Source organism: Neomonachus schauinslandi, chromosome 2 (assembly GCF_002201575.2).
Source record: "Neomonachus schauinslandi chromosome 2, ASM220157v2, whole genome shotgun sequence".
Taxonomy (NCBI): domain Eukaryota; kingdom Metazoa; phylum Chordata; class Mammalia; order Carnivora; family Phocidae; genus Neomonachus; species Neomonachus schauinslandi.
In genome coordinates this window covers 160,082,630-160,103,748 of record NC_058404.1, presented here as the reverse complement: position 1 = coordinate 160,103,748, position 21,119 = coordinate 160,082,630, and the positions used below count along the sequence as shown (strand labels likewise).

The 21,119-nt window shown below is 44.3% G+C and overlaps 1 protein-coding gene across 1 annotated transcript in view; it reads left to right on the top strand.

The window, feature by feature from the left end:
- Nucleotides 1-485: 485 nt before the first annotated feature.
- TMEM165 (transmembrane protein 165) overlaps nt 486-21,119 on the top strand; it is a 25,105-nt gene continuing 4,471 nt past the window's right edge. The window contains exons 1-4 of the mRNA XM_021701595.2: nt 486-918; nt 12,661-12,886; nt 19,016-19,191; nt 19,658-19,840. Coding sequence (XP_021557270.1) covers nt 715-918; nt 12,661-12,886; nt 19,016-19,191; nt 19,658-19,840 — 789 coding nt within the window. The 5' untranslated portion in view covers nt 486-714. The remainder of the gene's footprint in view (nt 919-12,660; nt 12,887-19,015; nt 19,192-19,657; nt 19,841-21,119) is intronic.

The following is a 21,119-nucleotide window of genomic DNA, read 5'->3' as shown; positions in this document are numbered from 1 at the left end:
TCTCCAAGAACACTGCCCTCAGCAGATGGCCGCACGTTCGAGGCGGCCCCGAGAATCGTGAGGGCGTGCGGCACCGGGCTAGGTGTGGCGGTTCCCACAGCGAGTGCCACGTAACCACCGCGCTCCGACTAATTTGACACCTAGGGCAGGCTAGGGGCAGCGTAGGCCGGCGCGGATATTAGGGCAGAAGACGCGGGTGGGAGCAGAAGCAACGGGGCCGTGCGGTCCCGGGCCGGTGGACAGACACCCGAGAGGAAGCAGCCGCGTGGGGCGCGACAAGGATGGGAGGCGAGGAACGTCACGCGGCCCGGTTCGTCCCCGGAGCGCTGGGTCCAATGGGAGGAGGGCGCGAGCCGCACCTCAACCTGTCCGAGGACGTCACGACGCCGAAGAGGACGCCGGGCCAATGGGAGGCTGTCACGGGCAGGGGCGGGGCCCCGAGGAATTGGGCTGGGCCGCAGCGAGACAGTTGGCTGAGTCCTGTGGCCGCAGCGGGAGAAGGGGAGGGCCGAGCCGGCCGCTGCGGACGCCGGCCTGCGCTAAGCCTCTCGCCCGCCCTTGCCACTTCCCGCATGGTGCTGATTTCTCACTAAGCGGCGGCGGCGGCGGCGGCGAGGCGAGAGGGACGCACGGCGGGGGCGGCTCGGGGTCGAGGCTTCCCATCGCCCGCACTTCCTCCTGCGGCGCCCGTGCGTGGCCGTCTCGGCCGGCGGGATGGCGGCGGCCCGGGGGAGTGGCCGCGCATCGGCGCCCCGGCTGCTTCTGCTCCTGCTGCTCGCGCTGCTGTTGGGCCCGACCGGCGTAGGCGCTGTCCCCGACGAAGACCTTAGCCACCGGAACAAGGAACCGCCGGCGTCTGCCCAGCAGCTGCAGCCGCAGCCCGCGGCCGTGCAGGGCCCCGAGGCAGCCCGGGCCGAGGTGAGCAGGACGGGCCGGGCCGGCTGCGGAGCCGGTGCGCTGGGTACCAGGCTCGCGGCCGCCGGGAGCGCGGCGCTCGGCCCCGGCGGCCGGCGAGGGGGAGGGGAGCCCGCCCCGGCTCCTTGGGGGTGGAGACCGTGGAGGGCGCTTCTTCCCGGGCCGGGCCCGGCCTCGCCCGGCTCCTTATGGGGGAGGGGAAGGGAGCGCCCAGCGCCGCGCCCGCTGGAAACCTCCGGTCCGAGAGCACCGGGATGCTGCCGAGGAATGGGCTTCCAGATACTTATCCCGGGTAGAAAGTTTTTAACACAGGATAGTGCGAGGCTTTTCGTATTCCCTGAGGATAACAGCATCGGTCATTTCATTGTTGAAACCGCTCGTCCCAAACTGCTTACCCCAATTCAGCTTTGCACGACCCGTGTGTTTTGCCAAATGTATATGGATTATGAAACGTGACGCTCACTTTTTAAAAACGTGCTCTGGCTTGCAGGAAGTAGCCCTCAGGAACGCAGAGGAATAATCAATCTTTGACAGTACAGAGTGCTGCAGCGGTGTGGGATGCCAACACTAAATTCATAAGCATACCAGAACCCGTTCCTTTGGTCTTATTAACGTCGTAATTTATGTTAATAGAATCACTTAGTCACTTGTATGCAGAGCCTCGGCGGCATTTTTAAATGCCTTCCCTGTACCAGGGAAACTTTCTCCTCATTTCCAGTTAGGACTCCTGAATTGAGGCCTCTGGGATCGCTTCTAGTGGGAGAGTTTTGGCGCTCAGCCTCTCCTAGGTCTCCACTCCCACCCAGGCTTCATTTGGCCAGTCACCACCCAACTAATCTTTTGAAATTGAATTCTCTTTTACTGCTCAGAAATCCTCAGTGAGTTGCCCCTGCATACTGACTTCAGTCCATCCTGTTCTGCCGGATGTTGAGATTTCTTCCTGATTTGGCCCCAGTCAGCCTCCTGGCTTTTTAGACACCACTCCCTTGCTCATACGCAATACTCAAACCACTCAAACCGGAGATGTGCCATGTACTCTGTGGCTAGTCTCCCCAGCAGGCAGCCTCCCTAAAAAGGCTTCAGTGAGCTTGGAGCCGGCTGGTCAGACCCGTAACCACCTTTCAAGAACCAGCAGATACCTACGCTTTGAAGACTTGCCTAAATCTTCCTGGTTAAAAGTGATTTCCCTCTTGCCTGTCACTCCTGAGCTCAGCTGACCCTGCTAGCCATTTCCACTTCTGAAATTGAACTAAAATGCTGAATCATGAAATGTATTCTTAGTGTTTATCCTTTAGCCTTCTGTCATTTAAACTCATTATCTGTCATTAACTCATTATTTTCAAACGAAACTACTTCTGGTTAAGTAACTTTGTGAGAGATTTTGAATGTAATGTTCCAGGCCTTTCATCAGAGTTTTAGTCATATAGTGATTTTTTGAGATATAAATAGTGGTAGGTGTGGCTATTAATAATACCCTTTTAGGCAGCTAGGAAAAAATCTCGCCTTGTAAAATAAAGGCAGCAGTGTGCAGTGACTATATTCAAGTGGACTTAAGGATCCTTGTCTTTAAAACTGGAGATGGGAAGGGAAGGGCCAGGCACAATATAATACGATTTTTGTCTTTCATATTTTGATATACAGTTGACCCTTGAACAACGGGTTTGAAGTGCATGGGTTCACTTATATGTGGATTTTTTTTTCAATACAGTACTGTAAATGTATTTTCCTTACGATTTTAACATTTTCTTTTCTCTAGCTTACTTTATTATAAGAACACAGTATATAATACCCATATAAAATATGTATTAATCGATATCGGTGTATGTTATTGATAAGCCTTCCTGTCAACAGTAGGCTATTAGTAGTTGAGTTTTGGGGGAGCCCAAAGTTATATGCAGATTTCCCACTGTGCGGGGGGTGGGGCTCAGCACCCCTAACCCCGCATTGTTTAAGGGTCAACCACCTCTTGGTGGTTCTTTTAAGATAGGAATTTATTCTTTTTTTTTTTTTAAGATTTTATTTATTTATTTGTCAGAGAGAGAGCACAGGCAGGGGGAGCACTAGGTAGCGGGAGAAGCAGGCTTCCCGCAGAGCAGGGAGCCGGATGCAGGGCTCGATCCCAGGACCCCGGGATCAGGACCTGAGCTGAAGGCAGACGCTTAACCCACTGAGCCACCCAGGCATCCCAAGATAGGAATTTATTCTAAATTGTTGTATATTGTAGTAGCATCTAATTATCTTGTTTTAATTATATTTTCATCTAATGCTTTGATAAGGCTCAGGTTTTTTCTCTGTGGTGCTACAGCATGTTGGAAGAGATTTTTCTTTCATGTTTTCTAAACTATGTAATATAAGTATCATTTGCTTTTTTTGTCCCGTTGTTAGAAGTAAGCTATTGTCAGGGTTCAATTTGATAACCGTATAAGCAAGGGCTGAATGTTGCTGGATATCTGGAAGTTTCAACCGATTTGCTTTGCAGCTACATCCAGTAGATTTTAAAAGGATAGGATATTTAAATTTACTTTTTTCGTGCCACTGTGTGAGAGTGGACTTCCGAAAATGGAGAGGGAAGAATCTCTCCTTCACTGGTAGACATTCATGTGTAAGAATTATTATAGAAGTATTATAAAAATGTTATATCTCAGCGTACTTTGAAGCAAGGTAACTGAACTTCTGACAGGACTTTCTAGATTGGGTATTTTTTTTCTATAATCAGGTAAAAAAGTTGGGGGGTTCACTCTCTACTTACAGTTACAGATAAACCCCAGTTTACAAACCCTTGGAAAGAGTAGTTGTTGACCACTTGGATCCTTTCATTTATGCAGTTTATGCTTCTGGTGACTTACTCAGTTTTTTTCTTATTCATTCCCCGGACAGAGCATGTAGTACAAGAAGCATTAAGTCCATTTAGTTGAAGGAGATCAGACAGATTTAATAAAGGCAGTTTATAATTTGCTGCGTATTCTGGAAGTCCAGAGAACTGCTCTGGTTGCGTAGCAAGGTTGATAAAGCCACAAAAGCCTATTACCTCACCCAGTACAAATTCTTATTATTGTATTTCTGCTTTACTGTTTCTTGGCATTTCTTTTATTTATTATCTTTGAACTGTGAGAAGGCCTTCTTTGAGAAATTTTAAACTTTTTTCCATTTCCATGAGGTTGCACTCCTGCTCCATCCCGCCCAACCTTCCAGTTCCAGCCTCTTTATAGCAAAGCTAGAGGCTGTCAGGTGACTCGTCTTACTTATGATTGCTGTGTCAGAATGAAGTGATCGTTACGTTACTGAGTTTGTTGGTATTCTACCATCAAAGCAATTAAAAAAATCAGTGAAGCTAGGGCGCCTGGGTGGCTCAGTCGGTTAAGCGACTGCCTTCGGCTCAGGTCATGATCCTGGAGTCCCGGGATCGAGTCCCGCATCGGGCTCCCTGCTCGGCGGGGAGTCTGCTTCTCCCTCTCATGCTCTCTGTCTGTCATTCTGTCTCAAATAAATAAATAAAATCTTAAAAAAAAAAAAAAAATCAGTAAAGCTAAATACATTTAATACATTTCAAATCTCAATTTATAAATACATTATAAAACAGTAACATTTATAAAAATAAAGTTTAACTCATTAAAATAAAATGTATTTGTAAACATCTAATTGTTAAATACATAGTATTCTAATATGAATTAACAAGTAACAAAAAACAACAAACCTAACCATTCACAGATAAAAAGACATGCTAGTGAAAATTTATAATAACATACAATTTTATCTTTAAATACAATCTCTTATTTTTTATTTATTTTTAAAGAACATTTTATTTAGAGAGCGAGCATGCATGAGCGGGGGAAGAGGCAGAGAGAGAGGGAGAGAGAGCATTTCAAGCAGACTCACTGCTGAACTGGAGCCCGACAGAGGACACAGGGTTACATCTCAGGACCCTGAGATCACCACCTGAGCCGAAATCAAGAGTCCGACGCTTAAGTAACTGGGCCACCCAGGCGCCCTTACGATCTTTTAAAACCAGGGTTTCCCAAGGTGTCTTATTTAAGTTGCACGTATATTTTTGTGCATATTTTCCACTTTGTGGGAAAGGCTTTTCTAACTTGATACAGTAAAGTCATGGTGAGGAGACCGTTCTAAGCCAGTTGTAAGCATTTTCCTCTAGGCTCCTTTATCTCCAAATTTCACCTCTTGTGTGATGACTTTTGTTGAGCGGCTTTATTGTTGTTTTCTTGCAGGGAGACCAGGCCTTTTCCAGGTAGCTGGTAGTAGCCCTTGCTTCACAGGAGCATCTGCATCTTCCCTGGCTCAGCACGTGCGGCCATGTGACCGCGTGGCCGTGCGGCCATGTGACCGCGTGGCCGTGTGGCCACGTGGCCGGGGTTCACACGCCGCTTTCATTCAGGTCACTGCCGCCATGTGTGCATCTGAGCTCTGGGACTCAAGTAGGAGTTATTGTTTGCCTTGTTGGCATTTTCATCCTTCTCCCGAAGATCATGAGAGCACAAAGGAATACTTTCTAAACGAGGGAACTTTCAGTTTGGAACTAATTTTGAGTGAAGAGGAGTTTTATTCAGCAATTTTTTTTTTTTTTCCTCCCAAGATGTAAATAATTTGCATCTGACGCCCATATGCAAATACTGAAATGGTGGCATTTGTATGAAGGCAGACACTGGTGTTTGATGACTGGTAGAACACTGTAACTGGGTGGTGGGGTACCAGAATGACAGCCCCTGCCTGCGCCCCGCCCGTAGCGTCCACACGTGCTGCCTTTCTCCACGGCGGGGAGCGAGACCAGCCATCCGTGCCTGTTCTCTTCTGACCTCCGCTGCTTTCCCTCCTCACAGTCTTTATTCTGTCCCTTTCAGTTGGCCCCTTTCTGTCTATGACACCTGCCCCCAGGCTTCTCCTTTTTGGGAAAGGGGGGAAAAAGACCAATAATTTAACTACTTGACTGTATTCATTTCTGTTCTTCAGTTTTATGGACCAGATTTCTTTCTTCTTCTTTTTTTTTAAAATTTTGTTTGTCCGAGAGAGAGAGAGACAGAGAGTGGCAGGCAGAGGGAGAAGCAGGCTCACTGCTGAGCAAGGAGCCCAATGCAGGACTCAGTCCCGGATCGTGACCTGAGCCAAAGGCAGACGCTTAACCAACTGAGCCACTCAGGAGTCCCTAGACCAGATTTCTAACTGGGACTTAGGGAATTAACTGTTCTTTCGCTTCACTTTAGTCTTCCCTTATTTGGCTTCAGTCCCTGTCTTTTCATTGAAATTCTGGTTTTGAATGATACCTAAAACCTATCTACTTACTACTTCCTGGGGTCTTTTTCAGCTCATTTCACACTGTTCACCTCCTCTTGAAGAGCCCTACCCCATCTTGGCTGGATAACCTTGAGTCTTAGTAAGTTTCATTCTCTCCTCTTAAGTCAAGATAACAATTCTCAGGTTTTTGAGTAGCGGGTTAAATCGTGTAAATGAAAATACTTGGCATCTAGTTAGTAGCTCAGCGAATGGTGCCTGCCCCTAACTTGACCATCTCCTGCCTGCCTCTCTGAATATCTAAGACAGTTGTGTTGTTGCTGTTGTTCTTTTTACCCCCTTCACCCCTTTCCCTAGGTGAAGACCTTCTCTAAGGCTCATTTTTTCAACGTAATCTAATCTCCCTTTCCCTTGGAAATCTCATCTACTTGCAAAGCTCTAGCTGATCAGTGTAGGCTGCCAGCAGCCAGACACATACCTTGAGACTGCTGGCCTCAGCTCAGGCGTTCCAGTTCTGGGAGCCTCTTGGAAACCTTCCTTTGAAGTGCTTCTTACTGCCTCACAGTGAACGTATCTGAAGCCAAACCTTATTTTTTTCCCACTTGCCCACATGTTTTGTGGGAATATAAATATTCCTCCCAGTAAACCCGGCAGAAAAACCTTACCATCATCTTTGATGCATCCCCCCACCCTGCTTCTTAAAGCTCTTTTTATATTTTCCCTTTCTGTCGTGTGCACAATTTTCCCTTCTCTGAATTACCTTCACCAGTGGTCTTATGCAGCGGGCCTCCTCATTGGCCCAGCGGCCACCAGCCTTCTCTACATTCTGCCCTGGTCTGTTAGCCACAGTGCCTGAATCATATTTGTGGCTTCTACTCAGGAACTTCTGAGGGATTCTTGCTGATCAGAACACACAGGATTTTCAGTCCGGCTTCAATTTATCTTTCTCATCTTACCCCAGCCATTCATCTGATGGGTTTGCTCCCTGTTCTCAGAACATGCCTGTATTCTTTGCAATTGTCAGTCCTGGGAATGAGGGAAGGGCATGTACCCCATTGAATTTTGAAGTTAGTCCCCTCTGAGAGTGGCTGGTACCGAATCCTGCTAAGGCTTCAGGGAGGCTTATGAAATGAATTTCGGAGCTGACTTCCCTCATTGGTCAAAGGTTGCCCCACAGGTGTTAACTCCTCCATACTTCCGGGTAGTGAAGGAATGCAGAGCCCTTACTTTCTGGTTGGACCTGCCTGAAACCAATGAATAGCCTTCAAGGAATTGGTTCTCCGTAAGTAGAGCAAGAGATTGGGTCAAGAGATTTTTGAAGTGGTGCACAACAGGTGTCTGTAATCATGTGTATGAAAAAAAAAAAACACCCAGAAGTACAGAGAATGTAGAGTGAAACAGTATGTCTCCTCCTTCTTGTATTCTAGTTCCAGGGGTCAGCAAACTGCATTATACCATGGCTCCTTGTTTTTGTAAATAAAGTTTTTTATTGGAACAGAGCCATGCCCATCCATTAAAGTATTATCTATGGTTGTTCTCAAGCTACAGCATCTGAGTTGGGTAGTTATCACAGAGACTTTGTGGCCCATGAGGTTAAACATTTGGCCCTTTAAGAAAAAGTTTGCTGATTTCTGTTCTAGTCATCCTGGTTTCTTTCCTGTAAACACCCACTGTTAACTGTTTGCTGAGATTTGGCATGCATTAACAACTGTACTATCTACCTCCCTCCCTCCCACGCCCCTCCACACACATACATACAATGACTATATACATAATAGGTGCTTTTTTCTAACTTAAAAATATCTTACTGATTTTTCTTTATTGGTATAAATAAAACATTCTAATTTTTACTTTTCTTATATTTTAGAATATAATATTCTGATACACGGAGCAACCATTTATTTAACCAGTTCCCTGTTGATGGACATATAGTTATTTTATCTTTTGTTATTACAGATGGCATTCCATTTATACATGCTTCTAATACAAAAGGATGAACTCCCCTAGTGTTCCTGTCTTAAACTTTGTTTCAGTCCTGTACCTGCCATGCCCACGGTATGCGTTCACTTTCTCTTGAGGATTGCAGGATCCTTAGGGGTGGGAGTCGTTGGGCTAGGCCTTCGTTAGGAGGTTCTGTGTAAGTTGGATCTTGAGGAATCAAGGCGAATCACAAGAAGGAGGTAGGAGGGGCAGGGCAGTAGGACTGCATGATTGAAGGCTGGTGGTTACCAAAAGCTTAACAGGTTCTTCTGTTGTACTGCCCAGACTGTAGCCCTGAGCCAAGTGGCCGTTCTTCTGCACTTGAAATGTGGCTCGTGGCTCGGCTAAATGGAGATGTACTCGAGCTGGGTGTGGTGAGTAGATAGATGCCCGGAGGGAAAAAAGGAATGCCATGTTCCCAGAGAAGTATTTTGGCTATATTGGGTTAAGTAAAATATTATTAAAAATAATTGTATCTGTTTTTACTTTTTAAAATGTGGCTACCAGAAAATATAAATTATGTGGCTTGCATTATTTTCTCCTGGACGGTGCTGCTATGCAGGCTCACCCTTCAATATGGAGTCTGGGGCTCACTTTTAGACAGTGAGGTCACATGACGAACTAACTTCGTTTTACAAAGATGAAACTGGTCGTGTTGTGGTGCATTGTGGGAACTATTTGTAACTGAGTGCTTACTGTGTGCTCGGCATCACCTCAACAGCTCTCTGTGTAGTAGCTCATTTAATCTTCACAGCGACCCTGCCACTTGAGTCTGGGGGAGGTAAACTTCCGGCCCGAGGTCATACAGTAAGTGGTAATGCCTTGGCCGTGGCCCCCGGCAGTCTGATACCAGAGCAGGTCATCCTGAAGGTGAATTAGAAAAAGGTGCACTGGGGCGCCTGGGTGGCTCAGTCGTTAAGCGTCTGCCTTCCCCTCAGGTCGTGATCCCAGGGTCCTGGGATCGAGCCCCGCATCAGGCTCCCTGCTCCGCGGGAAGCCTGCTTCTCCCTCTCCCAACTCCCCCTGCTTGTGTTCCCTCTCTCGCTGTGTCTCTCTCTGTCAAATAAATAAATAAAATCGTTAAAAAAAAAAAGAAAAAGGTGCACTGCTTGCACACAGTAAGCACTTAGGCCTCTGACAACCAATGATCATTTTCTTAACCAACTGAGCCACCCAGGCGCCCAAGAAAGCAAGAATTTCTTAAAATGGTACTTGCTTAATCAAGAGCTAGCTTCCAAGGCTGTCCTTTTGATTTAGTCCTAATACCAACTATTTTCTAAAATGTTAAATTTTCCCCAATTTTTAGCTCAAAGGTCTCATCTGATAAATGCTTAAATCTTGCTGATCTTTACTGTGGAATTAGGACTCAAGTTTATGTCGTGAGTTGAGCAATGACATGCACACTAAGAATTTCAGATTTTATTCTTATCTCTGATATCTCTGACTAGGACCTTTGTAAATCAAAGTACTTCTGTTTTTACCCTGTCAAATACCAGATGTGTTTTGGGGGTTTCTTTCTCTTTTTTTCTCTCTTAGGTTTCTAGAGACTCACAGCCTTTAAAAGTTAATTGAAGGTGGGCCGTTAGGTTTGGAGGAGACATTTAGAAGTGATTTGTGTAGCCCCCAGTTTCCCAGCCTGGGAACTAGTGATGTGTTGGATCTGGTGATTCTTTGCTGTGGGGGCTGGGGGAACGTCCTGTGCATGGTGTCCCGTCCATAGCAGCCCCTGTGGCTTCTGCCTGCCACGTGCTGGTAGTTTACCTTCAGTTGTGACAACCAGTGTCTCTGGATGTTGCGTAAAGACCCCCGAGAGACAAAATGGCCCAGGTTCAGACCTCCGACACAGCGCCTGTCCCGTAAGGGGAGGTTCTCTTCTCTGGAACGCTGGCGTGGAGGAAGAAGCTTACTGCCTTCTCTAGCGGTCCAGTTCGGCTGCACGTGGCTCTCTTGGGGGAGAAATCTTTTCTCTGGGGTACGCTGAAGTCTGCCACCTAAATGTTTGCTACCATCTGTGACTTTATAGTTCTGCCTCTTAGGGTCGCACAGCGTAGATACAGACCCACAGACAAACTTTCGCAGTCATGGGAACATAGGCACACGGTCCTTCCTAGTCCCTTATTTGATTGTTTTAGAGCCTGAGTTGGCAAACTTTTTTTTTTTTAAAGATTGATTTATTTATTTGAGAGCGCGAGAATGAGAGAGAAAGAGAGAGAGCACATGGGGGGGGAGGTTTACAGGGAGAAGCAGGCTCCTCGCTGAGCAGGGAGCCCGATGCGGGGCTCGATCCAGGGACTCCAGGATCATGACCTGAGCTGAAGGCAGTCACTCAACCAACTGAGCCCCCCAGGTGCCCCGGCAAACTTTTTTTTTAATGGGCCAGGTAATATTTTAGGTTTTTAAGGTCTCTGTTGCATAGTTTTCCCTTCCTTCTTCCATCCCTCCCCCTTCTGTCCCTCTTTTTATTTTTTGCAACCCCTTAAAAATGTAACAGCATTCTTAGCTGACACAGGCTGGTCGTGGCCTCGCGGCAGCCTGCCAGTCCCTGGTCTTAGAGCCTCTTCCGCCTGGGATGATCTTCAGGGGGAGGGCCTTCTCCACGGTGGTGCCCCGGAGCCGTACAGAACTTTGGGTAAGAGCTGAGCAGCACAGAATAATGGACTTGTCACTAACTGTTAAACGTACTTAAAGTACTGTTTTGCTTGTTTGAGCGTGGTCACATTTTCAGCTTAAAATGACCGTAATGCCAACCAAGACTTCGGTTTGTCTTTTTTATTAGGCCACATCACACCGCCTAGGATATTTTTAGACTTGAGCATAGGACCATTCATATATCCATCTATGTATGTATATATTTTTTAACAGTTTTAATTTTTTTAATTGAAGTGTAGGTGACACACAGTGTTACGTGAGTTTTGGGTGTACAGCATGGTGATGGGACAGCTCTGTGTGTTCGCTACCTCACAAGTGTGGCTACTGTCTGTCACCATACAAGGCCACCATGGCACCGTTGCTGTCCCTTTCATTCCCATGACGTACTCACTCCATAACTGCAAGCCTGTATCCGCACTCCCCTCCCCCCATTTTGCCCTTCCTCCCGCTGGCAGCCATCAGTTCTCTGTAATTATGAGTCTGTTCCTGCATTTTGCTTGTTTGTTTATGCATTTGCTTTGTTTTTTAGATTCCACGTATAAGTGAAACCATATGTAATTGTCTTTCTCTGATTTCACTTAGCATAATACCCTCTAGGTCCATCCATGTTGTTGCACGTGGCAAGATCTCATTATGCTTTAAAGATTTCATGTATTTATTTGAGACAGAGAGCACAAAAGCGGGGGGGGGGGAAGGGCAGAGGCAGAGGGAGAAGCAGGATCCCCCGCTGAGCGGGGAGCCCAAAGTGGGGCTCGATTCCAGGACCCCGGGATCATGACCTGAGCCGAAGGCAGACGCTCAACTGATTGAGCCGCCCAGGCGCCCCAGGATCTCATTTTTTTTTTGGCTGAGTAATATTCCTGTGTGTGTGAGAGAGAGAGAGAGAGCGAGAATACCACATCTTTATTCATCCTTCTGTTGATGGACACTTTAGTTTGCTTCCCTATTTGGCTATTGTAAATAATGCTGCAGTAAACATTGGAGTGCCTAGATCTTTTCAAATTAGTGTTTTTGTTTCCTTTGGGTAAATGCCCTGTACTGGGTCATAGGGTAGCTCTATTTTTAAGTTTTTGAGGAGCCTTTGTACTGTTTTCCACAGTGGTTGCATCGGTTTGCATTCCCACCAGGTGCACAAGGGTTCCTTTTCTCCACATCCTCACCAACACCTGTTGTTTCTTAGCTTTTTGATTCTAGCCATTCTGATAGGTTTAAGGTGTAAACTCATTATGGTTTTGATTTGCATTTCCCTGATGAGGAGAGATGTGGAGCATCATACACCAGATGGCTGTTGGCCATCTGGATGTCTTTGGACAAATATCTGTTCAGGTCCTCTGTCCATTTTTAATCAGATTATTGGGGTTTTTTTGGTGTTGTATAAATTCTTTATATCTTTTTATATCCAGCTATATTAAATCTCAGCTACAGCCATTTCTTGCTCTAGCCTTTTGAGAACTTTCTGGATCCTATTTTGTCCTATTAAAATCTTAAAGGAACTTCTCTTGGCTTTGTTACTTGAATGTTTGGTAAGCATATCTGGCTCTTCCACTCAAGGTACAAGTAAGAATTCGAGACGTAGCTAAGAACTAAATCTCAAATCACAAATCTTAGAAAATAAGGTAGTTTTACTATGTGGCTATAGCTGGTCTCTGTTCTTTTTTAAAAAAATTATTTTGTAGAATTATACTTGGATCTGCATTGTAGCATCCATAAATTAGAGGTTTTGGTCATTACAAATGGCTTTCAAAGTCCTTAGACAGTGAGTCAATGACCATGACAGAAAAACTTTAATTCACATTCAAAAATAAAAGAATTTTAAGTAATGATTTTTTTCCAAAAAACAGCTGATACATAATATATATGTTTTTTTAATTTCAGAAAGGATTTACACCAGCTGCCCCGGTTCATAGCAATAAAGAAGATCCAGCTACCCAAACGAATTTGGGATTTATCCATGCATTTGTCGCTGCCATATCAGTTATCATTGTATCTGAACTGGGCGATAAGACCTTTTTTATAGCGGCCATCATGGCAATGCGCTATAACCGGCTGACAGTCCTGGCGGGGGCTATGCTCGCCCTGGGCCTGATGACGTGCTTATCAGGTGAGTGCGCTTTGTCCTCCTCGTGACTTTACTGAACTAAGGAGAAAGCATGGTGTGGGGCATTGAGTCGTTGACTCATTTAGCTAGCTGGTCAGAGCACTTAGTTTGACCAAGTTCCAGAATTTAGTAAACAGAAAAATAGTGTCACGTACATACATGACTAAAAACCATGCTGTACTTTCAAAAAAATGAAAATTTCAGCGATTCACAGCCAAGATCCACACTCGTCATTGATTCACTAGTTTTTTATCCTTGGTTTGGCTGTGTATACCCTTGCCTTTTTTTCTTTTCAGTCCAGATAAGCTTCTAATCTGATCTCTTAGAAATAGGACTCAAGTCACAACAGAGGATTATCGATTGAAGGACACTTGAAGGACGTGGTGGAAAGCAGTAACTTTTGAAGGACATTTGGTAATCAAGTAACTGAAGAGTCACTTTCAGTTTGTTGTGTTTAATTAAGATGTTCTTACCCATTATAATAAGGGGATGAAATGTTCTTAGATTCCCAGTTTGTGTTACTATTGCAAAGGCTTCAGTTTGAGAATTAGACCATGAGAAAGGAAACTTAATACTGAATAATGAGGCATAGCTGAGCCTCTGGTTCAGAAGCCACCCCAACCGCCTAGCTCGGTGGAAGACTGAGCTTTCCCCTGAGAGAGAATCTCAAGCAGACTCCCCGCCGAGTGTGGAGCCTGACATGGGGCTCCATCTCACAACCCTGAGATCACGACCTGAGCAGAAATCAAGATCTTGTCAGAGGCTTAACTGACTGAGTCACCCAGGCGCCCCCATAAATTGAATTTTAAAAGAGACTGACGGTTTCCTTTGTTAAGTCTCCAAATGTAATATTTTTTACAGATTTAAGTTATAGTTATTAATAGTACACAGTTGATTAAAAGCAAAATGTATCACAAGCTAAATACATTTATATTACTTATATTTAGCTAATATATCACACTACCTAAACCATTTTTTCAAAGTTTGGATATGCATCTCTTAATGAAATGATAGAAGTGTTTATTTGTTTTTAAGTAGGCTCCATGCCCAGTGTGGGGGGTTTGACCTCCACCTGAGACCACGACCTGAGCTGAGATCCAGAGTCAGATGCTTAAACCGACTGAGCCACCCAGGCTGCCCCAGAACTATTCTTTTTTTTTTTTTTTTAAAGATTTTATTTATTTATTTGACAGAGAGATGGAGAGAGAGAACAAGTAGGCAGAGAGGCAGGCAGAGGGAGAGGGAGAAGCAGGCTCCCCGCCGAGCAGGGAGCCCAATGCGGGGCTCGATCCCAGGACCCTGGGATCATGACCTGAGCCGAAGGCAGCCGCTTAACCAACTGAGCCACCCAGGCACCCCAGAACTATTCTTTTAAAATTAGTTTATATGTCCGTGACCAATAGTTTTATTGAGCGAAGGAAGTAAGGTTTAGCCTCAACTCTAATCTTTTTTTTTTTTTAATAGAGAGGTAAAGGCGGAGAAATTTTATTCACATAAATAAGTAGATAGTAAGGAATTTTGTTATAATCATACTCAGTTCATTGGACTCCTGAGTTTTAGGCTAAAAATTATATACTAGTCTGTCATCAGAAATATTTTTTAATGCTTTACCAGCTGACAATACTGCTAAATAAGATTTGAAATACTGCTGTCAGTTTTGTTGAAAGCAGAGGATTAGAAACCATCAAGTATACCAAAAAGAGTTTCTCTGAAATTTATCAAATGACTGTTCTTGTACATATTAGTCTTTTACTTAGAAGTACCTTGTTTAACTGGCTGTATTTAAAAATGATTGAGAAATATTGTTCGTTTCAGTGTACTTTTGCCAATAAGGGATTTTGTTTAAAAACTGTATCACATCACATATTTTGAATACGTTTTTGCCAGTGCCTTGGAGCTGCAGATTTGGCTTGTTTGGTTTATGGAAACTGTCTACCACCTGACCTAACTGCCATAGCAGTTCTAGTAGGTCCATAGTAAATCATCCAAGCCAGGCTTGCTTTCTGTCTGAAATCATTTGACTTGGTTTTTGAATTGAAATGAACGTGATATAATGACAACCATCTGCTTTAGAATCCTTCTAAAATGGATGCTGGGGGGCTGGATTAGGCGAGGGAGCCAGCTTTGAGAGTGCCACCAGGGCGAGAGAAGACCCCACGGGCTTTAGTGTTGCCTTCTGAGGCTTTCTTTGCTTTTTGTAACAAGACTCTGCCTTAGGGGAAAACGCCTTCATTTACACCGGTTGGGGAATGAAAGAGGCACGATATCTCGGTGAATATTGTCATTCCTGCCAAGGCCCAAACACCCTATTTCTAATGCCATGAGCATCGGTTCCAACAAACATAATGCCATTATTTCTGATGTCGTGACCTTACCAGCAGCTTGCATAAGACAGGGAAGCCCCAAAGCCCCGTGTCTGCTTTATGATGCCTTGATCGAGGACTCCAGGATTTTAGACCCCCTATTTGCTGCCCGAGGATATATATTTTTCCATACTGTGGGGAAATGCACCAGAGAAAGCTGGGTAAAAGGCATCCTTGTAAAGGGGACAAAAGGCAAGCGAAGGAGGGATGTGAGAAAGGGGAGCCTGACTGACTCCTTAACCACAAGTACATTTCAGGAAGATGAGTTTTAGGAAAGACAAGTGAACTTTGGGAAATTCCTTTATAAAGTATTCATCCATGTCCCCTTGTGAAGTCTTTATATATCCCTGGGAGCACCAGAGCCCCACTTTGGAGATTGTACACTTGGAAGTCTTCCCCCTTTCAGACGCGAGCGGAGGGCTCAGTATGTTAGGCAGGCCCCTCTCTTCGCTGTGGGTGGTGGGTTCACCTAGCCTTTCTGTGCCGTCCCACAGCAGGGGTGATCATCCTGTGTGCTTCAGAGTTTTATTACTGCCGCTCTTCCTCCTTACTGCCTTTCTCCCATTTTCCGCCTTATCCACTTGTAATCTGATTTCTGCTCTGACACCTTTGGAAAGGCTTCAGTAATCAGCTTTCCTGATTAGAGTTCAGTTTTCATTTCCGTGAGCCCCCTCACACCACATTCCTGGGCATTCCCACCTTTTTATTCTCTTGGCTTCTGTGACGCCCTGTGTTTATAGTTCTCTCTGGGAAAAAAATTTTGTGCCATTGAATATTCATATTCCCCACAGTTTTATTCTTGGCCCATTTTCCCCCCTTCACACTGATGTCCCTGTGCTGAGTGTTCTCAGTTTAATTACCTGAAATTCAGTGGGTCCCAAATCTCTATCTTCATTCACTCCAGGTGACTTTTCTTGCAACTTCTACATTGCCAAGATGTAGAAGGACCAGGACATAACTTGTTCTGAGTTGTTGCAAAGTCCTTGCTTTTATAAAGAGAAGTAATGGCTCACTCTTCCCAGAGCAAAAGTGCTTGAGTGTCTGAGGGAAAGTTTCCAAGAAAGAGGAAATAGAGGGACAGTAACCAGAGGAAGAAAAGTTATAATGCCAGGTAGTTTTTTGCTCTCTCTGGAGAGGTCAGGCAGAAAAGATGGCAGTGTAAGTGTCCGTAAGTATCAAGGTTGGTTGGTTTGTTTTTTAGATTATCTGAAGATAGAAGGAAAACTGAGTTTAGGAGATTTTTAAAGAGGCTTGCTACATTCCATTTTAAAATTTAAAACTTTTATGGAAAATATCTTAAATTCACAAAGTTGCAAAAATAAAACAGTACAAAGAACACCTATATACCTTTTTATCTAGATTCCCTGTTAACATTTTACCTTATTTGCTTTAGCGTTTGTGACCTGTCCCTATCTAAACAAAATGATGCCTGTGTATGTACATACATGATTTATAGGTGTGTAGATGTGACATACACATGCTATATCTGTAGATACGTAAAGTATGTACAAATACACATAACTCATATATATATATATATATATATATATATATATATATACATGGACAGTGATACGTGCTTTGCCGTCCTTATTTTGTGTCAGGCGACCTGACATGCTCTCTAGCAGCATCCCCTCCTGTAGAGGAGCAAGCCTAGGTCAGGTATTAGATTTGGTTCTTTTTAGTCTTTTAATCTGAAATACTTCCACAGCCTTTTCTCGTATTTTACAATGTTAACTTTTTTTTTTTTTAAAGAATACAGCCTTTAAGGGATTGATCCTCATCTTGTGTCGGTTTGCTGTTTTCTCGTGATTAGATTAAGTCCGTGCCTTCTTGACCAGAATACGGCCTTGGTGGTGTTTGTCCCTCTGGGAGGGTCACGTCTGGAAGAACATGATGTCCATCTGTCCCTCACTGATGTCAGGATTTCTCTTGTGTATGGTCTTTTTCTCTGCAAATAATACGCAGTCTTTACGGAGACGCTGTAAGACAGTACAGCTACTCTGTGCCCGCTTAGAAGTGGATGATTCTCACAGGATCTCAGCGCTCCCTTGATGCCTGCAGAGCGATGGTTTGCTGGTTCTGGGGCCCCATCCCCATTTGCTGTGGGCCCCAGCCCACTGCGCTAACAAAGAGCTCCTTCCCATCCCATGGGCTTGTCTGTGTGCTGTCAGTATAAATTGGGGAATTCATTTTTTCAGTAGGTTTTAATTACTTAACTATATTGCTTAAATTGTCCCAGATTCGGCTGGTGGGAGCCCCTGCAAGCTGGCTCCTAGTCCTTGTGTCATGCTCCCATCATTCTTTATGCTCTTGCTAACTTTCCAGTCTAACAGTATAGGGCAGGTGCATCTTGTGCCCCGTCTGCCAAGCCCTGGAGTTAGCGGTTTTCCTGAGGAGCCTTTTCGGGAGAATGCTGTCAGAAACCAAGATCTGCATGTAAAGTGGGCTCGTTACAGAGATGTCTTTGCTTCGTGGCCTTTTCAGTGGATAGAGCAGAAAATCTCCGTATCGTGTGTGTGCATACACATACATGCAGATACACATATTCATACATATAATTAAAACATGTACACATAAACAGATTTGATGTCTTTCTAAACATGATTTTAAAATCTTCAATTTTGTAATGTAGCGAACTGGGAGTACATTCGATGTGGTTACACATTTGATGTTCAGGCAGATATGGCTATACATTTGATCAGGCAGATTTTAAGTGTTGTACTCATAAAAAGAGCATGTGAAGTGGAGTAATTGCATTTATTATGTATATGGAACGTCCTTTGGCCTTTCCATAGTTTGAAGTTTTAAATACTGAACTGATAATACTGGTATAATTGTGTTTCACAGTTAGGATTTGGGTCCTTGATGGGGTTCCAAATATAGTTTTTTGTTTAACTTAATACAGTTGTCCTCTTTTTTTAACGATAGGAAAGAATGGTACTGAATAAATTTGAGTCTATTGTAAATGTTATTTTAATATATGTAGGAATTAGTTTCTTCTATAAGATATACTTACTTGGTGCTCGCTTCGGCAGCACATATACTAAGATATACTTACTTGAAATAGTTAAAAAGGAGCAGAGTTTGAATCCTACCTCTCCTGGAGAATCTGGTCATGATTCTTCACTATAGAAGTTTATAATTTAAAGATCTGTGATGAAGAAATATCACTTACATATGAAAGTGGTATAAGATGTCAAGATCCTTAGAGGGCATCATCGTTAAGTTCCTCCCTAAAGTACTGTGCCCCACGGGACATGTGGCGAGCCAGCGCCTGGCTGTGGCCACAGAGGAGTTCGTTCTCTCCCCGGGGAACACATGCCGTCGTCAGCTGCACCACTGATCTCATGATGTTAGGCCCCTGGCTTGATCTCAGGGTCTGAAATTGGCGGAGGGAAAGTAGTGGAATTATTTAAGGTTTAATATGTATTAGATCGGCTTCTTATGTGAACCATTTTTCCTTTAGAACAATGTGGTTTTTTTTTTTAAGATTCATTTGACAGAGCGAGCGAGTGCGTGTGAGTGGGGGAGAGGGAGACAGAGAATCTGAAGCAGACTCCGTGCTGAGCACGGAGCCAGACACAGGGCTTGATCCCAGGACCCCGAGATCATGACCTGGGCGGAATTTAAGAGCCGGCTGCTCAACCGACTGAGCCACCCAGGCGCCCCAGAACAGTGTTAAATTAGGATTTCCAAAGTTAACTGTTCTGTGGGTTAGTTGCGGTGCCTGCTAACTAACTGGGCGTGCTGTTGCATTTTCTTCCAGTTTTGTTTGGCTACGCCACCACAGTCATCCCCAGGGTGTATACATACTATGTTTCAACTGCATTATTTGCCATTTTTGGCATTAGAATGCTTCGAGAAGGCTTAAAGATGAGTCCAGATGAAGGTCAAGAGGAACTGGAAGAAGTGCAAGCGGAATTAAAGAAAAAAGATGAAGAAGTAAGTCATGGCAGTATTAAATATCTGGACCAAAAAAGCACTCAACTAAGAATCAACACTACGCACAGATTCTTCGGTGGCCATCCCTGTGTGAGATGTGTGGGCCACGCAAGAATAGCTTGTTGTGCCTGGTTTGCATTCTTAGAGCCGTGATCAGGCACCTCGGTGATTATAAGTTCCCGCAAAGCAGGAACTGTACTTTGTATTTTACATTTCTTGCCACGGCATTTAGGATAGTAAGGGAGCAGTAAAGATTGATTTTGTTGCGGAGGAATGGAAGAATTGAGAATATAGTGTTTGTTGTGTGAGAGTGGTTCAAAAGAAAAGTTTGGGGTCACGTAATTTTAGTTTCAGCATATTCCATAAAATTTAAACACTTTCTCAAAGGTTAAGTAATTTTGATACTATTTTGATTTGCTTCTTGGGATTAATGTCTCTCTCTCTCTCCCTTTTTTAAAAAATTTAGTTTCAAAGAACCAAACTCTTAAATGGACCAGGAGATGTTGAAACGGGTGCAAGCACGACGATACCTCAGAAAAGATGGCTGCATTTTATCTCACCCATCTTTGTTCAGGCTCTTACATTAACATTCTTAGCAGAATGGGGTGATCGCTCACAACTAACTACAATTGTTTTGGCAGCTAGAGAGGTGAGTGATACTTGAGAAACAGCGGCTTCTGTATTAATGGTAAAACTAAGCATAACAATGTTACTTTGCTCCAGAGGACTCCAGAGGGCAGTCCGTCTGGGCCAAGGGACTGCTGCACATGCTGGATTATTTTAGACTAATGATCCTGATTCTCTTTAAAATGGCCCATCTCCAGCTCCTATGGTCAGATGGCATTCTGTGTCCCAACTGAATTGGCGTCTTTAGATTTCTCTTGTTGACTCCTCTTCCCTTCAGTTTTGCCGAACTGATAACCGTGGCAGTCGTCTTGACTTGGTTTTGTCTTTCCTTAGAACTTTAGTGTTGCAGGGGGTTACTTTACAAAATAACATTCAGTGGAAAATTAACAACGGCCTAACTGTCCAGTGTGGAGAAATTAGTTCATTTATTTACAAATTTCTGTGTAGTGTGGGAATAGTCGCTTCTCGGCAAACATAAGACTTCCGGAAATTGAAACGTTCACAGTGCTTATCTCTGGGTAGTGCAGTTACAGTTGACTTGCTTCTGATATACAGTTTCGCTGCTCTTAGACCCTGAATACTGAGGCCTAGAATGGTGGTAAGCTAGAAGAGATTTCTGCTCACTTTGTCTGCACCTTTGCTCTAAAGATACAGAACCTGAGGCGCAGACACTGGGCAACTTGTCCAAAGATAAGCTAGTTGGTAGCAGGGGCAAGGACTAGAAGCTAAGGCTCTCTGCCTTCTAGCATTTTCTTCTATATCTTGTAGTTGCCAAATGCCACTTAATTTAAAAGATAGCTTGGGGGGTTGTTTTTAAAATCTTCATCCTCCCTTTTGGAGGGATTAGTTTCTCCTGAGGTGTCTTACCGTTCACACGGGCTTACTACGACTTACTGAGGCGGCGGCTGTGGAAAGCGGTGCTGCAGCAACTTCTCAGGCTCTCCTTGATCTTAGCTGATACCGCGTCTTTTTTTATATCTGTTCAATTGCACTGTTTTTATCCAGTGGTAGGATTTAGAGAACAAGCTTGAGTTGAATGTGTCCTTAGCTCCTAAGGAGACAAGTTCCTTAACGTAGGCCCCAGTTTCAAACAAGAGCTGAAGGCCAGGACGGGGCGGTTTCATCAGAGAAACATAAAAAATGCTGTATTAAAAAAAAAAAAGTAGAACTCCGTTTTTCACTCGAATCTTGCATTTTATTTTATTTTTTTAAAGATTATTTATTTTATTTGACAGAGAGAGACACAGCGAGAGAGGGAACACAAGCAGGGGGAGTGGGAGAGGGAGAAGCAGGCTTCCCGC